Below are 9,612 nucleotides of genomic sequence, written 5' to 3' on the forward strand. Positions count from 1 at the left end.
TTTAAGCTGTTCTTCTCTAGATGTAAGTTATACAAGATATCATGATCTCCTCGTATTACAGAAGGTGGTATTAATGTAAAGTCAGTGCTCACTAAGCAGTGGTATTACCTAAATAGGGCCATTTGAGGATGGGAGGTGAATGATGAGCAGCTAAAACTATACAGAAAAGGTGACAAACAGGGCATAACCACAAGTGGGCAATTGTAAACATTCATTAGGCTACCTCTGAATAATATTTACCTTATTCTGAATTCTTCCCTTCACTTTTTTCTATCTACCAGTATGTCATAGTTTTCCTGTAACATGGAGCTCAATATTGTATTGCAGATGTGACCTCTCAAGTTTTAACCGAACCTCTCCATACAGATCACTATATAACACATTATCATCTTTCGCTATTTAATATACTGCATTTCTTTAATAAGCTGTTAATCATGACTCCCAAATTCTTTTAAATCCTTTCTACCTCTAAACACCACACTGTGTCAGTTTATTTAATAGGGTTTTTAAGTTTAAACATTAACATTTTTATTCATATAAAAATGTATTTCCCACATAATCATTCTCATTCTGTCTGCAAGCTAGCATTTTCTTTATTGTCAGTTTGACTAAACTGTCAAATATAACAACGTTCAGGCCCAAGTCACCCCCACCTTGACATGATAAACACTGTAGCTGGCTCTTTTTTTTTGCCTGCAATCTGCTACCTGCTGTGATGGGGAAAAACATATAGATGAAATCAAGAGAACTACTTTCATACAATAAGACATATTTTCCAATTTATTTTAAGATAAATCACATTTTAAACTATTTTTAAATTATACAAGGCAGGCGTAAAAATTCTTTAACTGATCTTCTCAATTTTGTCCATCCATTTTTTCATTTTTTTGGTTTCACCTGCAGCTGAATTTTATCCCATTGACACTTCACGGACACCAATTAAACTTGGGGGGGATGAAATTGGAGTATCCATAGTAAACCAAAAAGGATACTTGGATGACATGGAAACTTGACACATACAGCGGGAAGAATAAGAACCAAAGCAAGATCCCTGGAGCCAGAAGTGCTAACCCACTGCACACATTTCTGAATTTTAGAGGTTAGGTTACACTGCACTACTAGTACTTCTATAACATGACTTTACACACACACACACACACACACCACTACACACAATTTTTGCTTTTTCATTGTGCCCAACACAAAGAATAAGTGAAATTTCCTCACTTATTCCATTATTTGTTTAAATCCTGCAGTTCTTAAAATATGCTAGTTTTAGGTTGACAGAAAAAAACACTAAGCATCTCTTACTGCTATGGTCATTTTAAGGGCTGAATCAGTATTTATTTGATGCCTAATCAAGCAATAAATATTAATTCACTTGTTTCTGTCATGGACAGGGAACCACTCCATTGCAAGGCCCACCCACAAAACTGGGCTAATATGGAATTATCAGTGAGTGAGACACATAGTGCATTTGGGAGAAATATTAGTTGAGTACTCGGAGGGATAAAAAACATGCAGACATGGGAGAACATGCAAATTCCACCAAGAGAACGTGAAAGTAAGAGTCTGAATCTAGGAGATCCTCCCTTGTGTGCAGTGCTGCTTTAGAAAGTCTACAACACCCTATGACCCTGAACTGGCTTACATAATGTTGAGAATGTTAGATTTTTTTTTTTTTTTTAAGGTCTCTGCTTGCGTATATGTTTTTTTTTCCCCCTGGAATTCCAATGTTCATCCAGCATCCTAGAAACTTGCGTGTTAGGTTAGATGAAATTCTAACTTGGCTCTGTGTATGAATCTTGCATAATACACTGAAACACACAGGGTGAGTTCCTGTCTTGTGCCCAATGTTGTCAGGATAAATGTGCCAATATTCTGAATTGGAATGAATGTGTTTAAGAATGCTATGGGTATTTAATTAAATACACTCCTGAGGCTACACAAGTATTACAAACACAGATTAGTATTTTAGAGAAACCTGTACTTGGCCAGACTCCAAAGAAGCAAGGTTTTCTTTTAAATAAATGATTTCTCTAAGAACTGGGAGCAGGGCCTCTGCAAAAATCATCCATCTCATGCAAACTAGTCGTTAGCCTGCCCATTGTGTGGGCATTAATTAGCATTAATAAAACACCACAGAAAAGAACTAATGAAAGCCATGGTGTAATGTCATCAAAAGCTGTACACAAACTGTCACATAGCGATGTAAATAGCTCTGTGTTCAGACACAGACATATTATTTGAACCCACAACATCAGGGTTTGAAGTCCAAAGCCTTAACTACTACACCACACTGCCTGCAATAGATCAAACACTGTATTGTTTCAAGAAAAAACATTTCCCCTTCAGCTCTCCCATACAGGACACGTTAAAACAATAAATAAATTACTGGTCAGTAAGATATGCCATCATATCCAAGCATCACACAGGACCACTAAGAAGATGATATACTCTTGAATTAAAGAATAAAAAGGTGCATGTCAGACTGGAGTCTTTCTTGTGCCCAACACAAAGAATAAGTGAAATTTCCTCACTTATTCCAGATAAACAGAAGGATATGGTAATAACAAACTATTTTTGTTGTTTTATTTGCAAGTGTCTACACTATGCTAAGGGAGTCAGACAATGGAGGTATTAATTCACAGCAGAGCACACTGGCAGGATCTCTTTGCCATGTTCCATCTTGATTGTGCATTTCAATATTCAGGTTCACTTTGAAAAATTTAAAGTGTGCAAATGACAGCTTTGCACTGAAGCACTTGTCCACATCATGTTTACTACCAGATCAAAACATTAGTTTTTGCTGGTCAAACAAAGGCCCACCAGTCATCATATATTGGAAAGAACAGCTACATGGACATGAGGGTACTGGGCAAACTTCAAACCAAAAAACTGCCAAAAATGGTAGTATGGTGATATAGTTATTAGCACAGTTGCTTCATGAACCCAGCATCCTGAATTCTGTGTTTGGTCATTGTCCAGGAGTTAGCACCTTCTCCCCATGGCTATGCGAGTCTTCCTGCCACATCATAAAAAAGGTGTGCAGGTTTAGTTTAGTCAGTCAGTCAGTCATTGTCCAACCTGCTATATCCTAATGCAGGGTCACAGGGGTCTGCTGGAGCCAATCCCAGCCAGCACAGGGCGCAAGGCAGGAACAAATCCCCGGGCAGGGTGCCAGCCTACCACAGAGGTTTAGTTTAAGTGGTAATTTTAAGTCAGGCCATGTGAGTTTGGTTGTGTATATGACTGTGATGCACTGGTGCCATGTCCAGGGCTGGTTCCTGCCTTGTGTCTGGTTTCAGAACGTGTTATCGCAAACAATGTTAGCAGTCATAAAAGACACTGCATCAACTGGCACCCAAGCTTTTTCTTGGTAGGCCAATGAACTTCGCGCTCTACATCCGCATAATACAAGAAGGATGTGGCAGCTCAGTATTCCTCACACTTAGACTACGCTTTGACCATGTGAAATGTACATTCAAAATGTTCCTGTTGCCGTTGTGCCATTGTCCATCCCATGGGCTGTAATGTGAGATGCACACCATTGTCACTCCTTGCAGCTGCTGGGGATCTCATTTGAACAGGCTGCAGAGCCATTTGAGAAAGGACGCTTGCCTTTCAGCTGTCCTCTCACGTCGACCTCGAAGTCAGCTCCTGGCATGTTACAGAGAGGTGCAACAGGTGGGTGTTCTTGACTCCTAATCATGGAAGATAAAAAAAAAAAAAAACACTCCTATCTGACAACTGTGTACGGCTCTCAGGATAGAACAACCTACAAGTCACATCAGTCACTTGGCGAGTGCTGACCTCCTTGACTCCTGCCTTTCTTGGTCAAGTCAAAAACTGTCTTGCTTTATTTTTTTACATATTGGCACTCTTTCTCAGATTTTATACACTTCTATTGACAGGCTTTAAATGGAATGATGAACAGTTTCTACAATTACCCAGCCAAGCAAATACATTTAAATCATTTACATAATACTTTCATACATAGTGACATACATGAAGGAAAATATGAGGTTGGGAGCGTGCACTAATACAGTGCATTGCCACATCCACCACACGACGAACCACCTCAGGTTCCCAAATTAGGACCAGGCAATTGGTGACACCTCAGCACTACACTAGTTGGAATGGAATAAGAGGGATTTTTTTACAGTGGCTGGAGTGTCAATCCTGCCACCAACCTCCGAGTTCTCCCTGGAAGTTGGAGTACCTGCTTGCAGGGCTGGATGTAGGTTAACGTCATACCTAGGATGGAGCAATTACAGGTTAAAGGCCTTGCTCAAGGGTCCAACAGAGTGGAATCACTTCTTGTAATTATGGGATTCAAACTGGCAACTTTCTGATTGCCGGGGCAGATCCCTAGCCTCAGAGTCGCCACTCCGCCATACATAAGGCTTAACACATACAGTACTGAAATTACCTGATAATTGGTTAACACAAAACAAGGTATGGGTTTGAGCAGGGTTACAAAGTAGGTCTGGAAATAGTTCCCTGAATGTCACCTGCAAACATGAATATCTACGAAAAGGTTTTAACACCTGCACAATACAGTCAGACAAGAGAAGCAACAGCTGGTAGAAATGTCCAATCTCCGTTTGAGAATCTAATATATTACAGAGGAAATATTAAATTTGTGAAGCCAAATTGTCCCTTCACTGTAACACAGAGATACTTCATTAGTGTTAGTTGGAAGGAACTGAATTTTGATTTGTTGGAAAAAGCCGAGAACTATACACTATACCGAATCAATTCTCTCTCTCACTAGGAGATTCATGGCATTTGCCAGGGCTTCAGCTATACAAATATGGAAGCAATTCTGCACATTTGTGCATCAAATTGGATAAAACAAGTAAAACAACTTATACATAATCATCCGCACACAGTGTGGCTCCCTTGTGATTCAAGTGTTGTAATATAAACCACAAGGTTGCTTGTTCACTCATCACCCAATTGAGTTACTTTGCCAGCTAGTGTTCCTACAGTAGGACTAACCAAGCAGCCACACAACATTGACAAGATACTGCAATTGGCACAAAACAAGAACCAACCTTCAATGGGATGCCAATCTAACGCAAGGTACACTCACTTATACCGTGATGATTTAGTCTCCTGTTAACATCACATATCTGTCTCTAAAATGTTTTAGGACAGAAAAGCTATATGGACATGGGAAAATGTGTAAAATCTAGGCCATCCAAAAAAAACAAACACAGTATGACTTTAATAGCATTAGCAGTTCTGCCTCCTAGATTTAGTATCTTGGGTTCAAATCTTGTACTTAATTATTGTCTAAGTAAACTTTGTATGTGCTCCTTGTGTCTGTATGGGTTTTCCTCCCACACCCACTGGTGATTCCTAACTGGATAAATGCAACTTTACAGTAGACTAGTTCTTGCCCATTCTTCCTGGGATACCCTAAAAGCTCCAGTTACACCGACTTGATTTAAGAATGTTTTATTTACTGTACGTATTACAAAGTAAGGGATATATTGAGATGGAATGCAATGGAAAGGTACTATAGTAAACCTTTTGGTCAATCTCAGTGCCTGATGAATGGGTCCAGAGAGTGTCATTTTATTACTTAGTTCTCAAATAATATACAAAAATTATAAAAAGAAATGTGCCCAGCCCTACAAAGTACCATACATTTGTTTTTACTGGGGAAGACATAGTCCCCACAACTGACAACATGTAGGCCATTTAACCTGCCAGTCCTCACACTATAGAAATATGGAAATTTCCTAGAGCTATACAAGGAAAAACATTCAATATGGGAAGGTCCTTTAATGATTTAGGTTTTGGACTTCCCATTCACTTGAATGAATCATCTACTGTAAATAAATTAATATAAACGGAGCAACAGATAGTATCTGTGGCCTTCAGATCTCTAAAAAGGCTAAAGATCTAGATGCAGCCTCTCTGCAGTGCATGGTGTGTACAGCCAACAACCTCTGGCATAACAGAACAGGAACTGCACTACAAAATCCCCCATTTGAACAAAAAGAAATTCCTTTCTAATTCACAAAAATGTGTGCACAATTCTGCAAGCCTGAAGGAAAAAAAGCCCTTGCAATTTAAAATTATAATGTAAGCAGGCTTTTAGGCCATGATTAAAGGATGCAAAATTGTATGCCTTTGTGTATACATTCATTCACAATGGTATAATGTCAGAGACCAGCTTTAAAACTGATTGAATACATTTAAATTGCCCTAGAAAGTTAACCTTAATGCTGTTCCACAACACAACAGAAGCCCTATGATATCACATTGAACAAATGTCTCTCCCAGCTGAGAACCTCAGTAATGTATTATAAAGCACATGCCAAACAAAGCACCAAAAGGAAAACTCAAAATTGTTAATAAAGTGTTGACTGTGTGACTCTAACTCAATCTTCTTACTTTTTCTACTTGAATGTTTTCAATTATATTTCATTTCTAGAAATAGCATTACAGGAGAATAATGAGAGCTCTGACCAGCATCCACATAAGGACATGTGAAAATTCAAGTACAGATGGACACTGGAATTGCCCCCTGTAAGCAGCCACTCCTCTGGATGCATTTAGTAACCTTATAATGTCTTCTCACATACTGTGATGATTAGTTAATAACCACACAATTACGGGGAAAGCTTCTTTTACACAAAGAAGCAATGGCCTCCAAAAACTTTCTTATAATGAAACCTCACTTGCATATCTTTCAAGAAACAATCTCATGTGAGGTGGCACACATGAACTGCACATTGTTAGTGTCAAAAAAGTAGGTGGCAGTATCAGCATACTTTTAAAGGCTGTGGGACTCCTGCAACCTCTTGGTTTTATTATGTAGTTTCTACAACTACAACTTTCTTGTGCTGTTATATTGTCTGCTTTTTGATGTTGCTACTGTGAAAGTGAAGAGGAAATAATTAACTGTTTATTGTTCAGTTTCAATACTTCTACAATTGTGGCAGCTAGATCAGAAAATTATCTTAGAAGTCTCATATTAATATATTTTCAACCTCGGTGAAAGTAAACATTCCATTCTGAAAAACACTAACCACCAGGCTAACGTTAATCCATTTAAAAGTACATGAAGGTGTCAATTACCCCATGAGCATAGAGATGCAATCAAAGACATGAAAAGGTGATCAGGAAAGAATGGCCTCATGAATGTTTGGTTGCCATGCAGTTCCAATAAAAGGTCAACGAAACACCCACTAAGCATGATTTTATATTGTAAACCCCCTCTCAATGTGCTTTATATAAGTGGCGCTAGAGTGCATTTATTTATATATTCAGTATTTACCAATCAAGCATTGGCAAGTGAAGGGACTTGCTTAAGGACACTCAATGAGCCAGTAGCAGGCATCAATTCAGCAGCTAGAGCTTTTCTTACTAAAAAAGCCACACAACTTGATACAGAATTTTAAAGATGGGTTGTGTCACTTACAACTCAAGTGAAGGAGGTGCAACTATATACTGATAAACTGTGCAAAGTAACCTAATATATTGCCTTATAATTAACACCATCTCAAAATTCATTACATGAAGACTCAAGGCAACTTACACAAGAAGCATGAGCTAGCAGCGAATTTCAGCCATGTACCTTGATGTTAAGCCCTGATACACGTTTGAATAATACTTTCTTCCTTCATATTTTCTTCTATTTCACCAAGGAGGCTGCTTATGAATTGCCCAAAAGACAGGAAGTTAACTGAGAAAAAGGTGAAATAGAGTGAAGAGCTAAGTGACTAAAGGCAAAAGACTGCAGAATGCTTTATTGGGTGTTTTTTCTTCCACTTAGGTTCTGACCCCAGGAATATGAAGCTTTGTACAAATTGTGCCATACTAGGTATAGAATAGAACATTGAAGATGCTATAAGAAACAGTATCATCAGAAAATGTGTACTCTTTTTATAATCTGTAGCTCATTTCCTCACAAGGATATTCAAATAAATGTTTGCACCAGGGAAGGCCCCAGTAGCTTGACGGCACCGAGATAAAAACACAGGATACATACATACATACATACATACTTACACCCATAATCCCACTTAATTTAGTGTATGGTCACTATTAGCCAGGAGCAATCTGGGTAGCAATGGGTGCAAGGTGGGAAACATCCCTAAACATGGTGCCAGTCCATTGCAGGGCCCACCACCAGATCAGGGATTCTCATTGGATTTTTCTTGGGAAGAGATGAACAAAGTGTAGTGTCACAGAATGGAGAAAATGAGAGATGTTACATATAGTCGGCCTTTTGCTCCACTCCACCCCCCTCCCCTTTTTCATTTTCATAAACTTGTTTATTAGATGCTCTGAGACTATGGCATCCCTGTTAAGATAATGGATAGCCTTAAAAGGCCAATGCCTTGGAATAAATCGAGGTTGTGACAGTACAGGGAACTAGCAGCTGCGGTGAGCTGCTGGGTGGGTGCGAAGAGAAGAGTTGGGGTCTGCAGCAAGGGGGGAGGGATACATGGACAGTAGCAGGTATCTAGTTACACTGCACTTTCCAAACTTAGCCACCTGACAGAAGCCTGAAATGCAGAGAAAGCCGTAGCAGAAATTATCCCAAGGACAGACAAGGGGAACTTCGTGTGCCATGCCAGCTCTGGCCTGGTTACTTCATTTTTACATCACCAGACAATGAAACATATAGAAAGAGCTGCACTTACATGCATACTAACCCCAATAGGCAATTCCCTACCCCAACAACATCTCCATTCATTTCATACTGGCTGATCATAAGAAACGCCACACCTTGATTCAGTCCAGGAATGCAGTGAGTGATAGGTTAAACAGCAGCTCACATACTTGTGAGGAATAAACATAGACATAGATAAGCCAATGTCCAGCAATCATTTTCACATCTTCTCATTCATTTCCCCGCATCAGGTCCTTTATGCATTCATTTGCCAGTTCCACATTTAGATAGGCATATGCAGTAGACATAATTTCCATTGCCTTTTTATGGAATGCCCCCACTATTGAGACTCAAGAAACATTTTTTTATTTTTTCTCGTCTAATGGGGACAGCAAGTGGAGAACCTCCCTTGCCTAAGCCAGACTTTATGTGATCCACAAAACAGCTAGACAAAAATGGCAGGTGTTCCAGCAAAGTCACCCTTCCTCTGCTTACCCCTCAGATGGCAGCACTCATCAACCACAAGACAATGAATTTCACAGCTGTCACTGACAAAATGTCATGTTAATAGATTCATATTTAGTTATTTTTTTGTGGAGTCTCTTACCTGCAATTGCGAGGAGCAGCACAGAGAGAAAACAGCAGACTGAGACAAGACCCTTCATTTTGGCTGCCAGGAAAGTTCTGCCACTTATCGCTGATATATATATGCAAGGGAAAAGGTCAAAGGGTACAGCAGAGAGGAGGAGACACAAAAAGGGAGCAGCCTTGTTCCGAAAGGTTCTGCCTAAAAGGGGCAGTCACATCACTTGCAATGTGACAGAAGACAAATATTCAAAGCACATTTGGTTTTCGGTTTGTGTCCGTCAATCAAGCGATCAATCTTTATGCTATATAGTGTCTTTTTTTAGCATGAATGGCCATCAAGAACGTCATATAACAATTTACATTTTTCAATTTACACAACTGGACAT

General features: G+C 39.3%; 1 protein-coding gene across 2 annotated transcripts in view; it reads right to left on the reverse strand.

The window, feature by feature from the left end:
* The window catches only part of srl (sarcalumenin), a 54,450-nt gene extending 45,108 nt beyond the window's left edge, over window positions 1–9,342 (reverse strand). For both annotated transcript variants that reach the window (XM_039773963.1, XM_039773962.1), the window contains exon 1: window positions 9,246–9,342. In XM_039773963.1, the coding sequence (XP_039629897.1) occupies window positions 9,246–9,303 (58 nt within the window). In that variant the 5' untranslated portion in view covers window positions 9,304–9,342. The remainder of the gene's footprint in view (window positions 1–9,245) is intronic.
* Between the last annotated feature and the right edge of the window lie 270 nt (window positions 9,343–9,612).

Source organism: Polypterus senegalus, chromosome 13 (genome assembly GCF_016835505.1).
Source record: "Polypterus senegalus isolate Bchr_013 chromosome 13, ASM1683550v1, whole genome shotgun sequence".
Lineage (NCBI taxonomy): Eukaryota > Metazoa > Chordata > Cladistia > Polypteriformes > Polypteridae > Polypterus > Polypterus senegalus.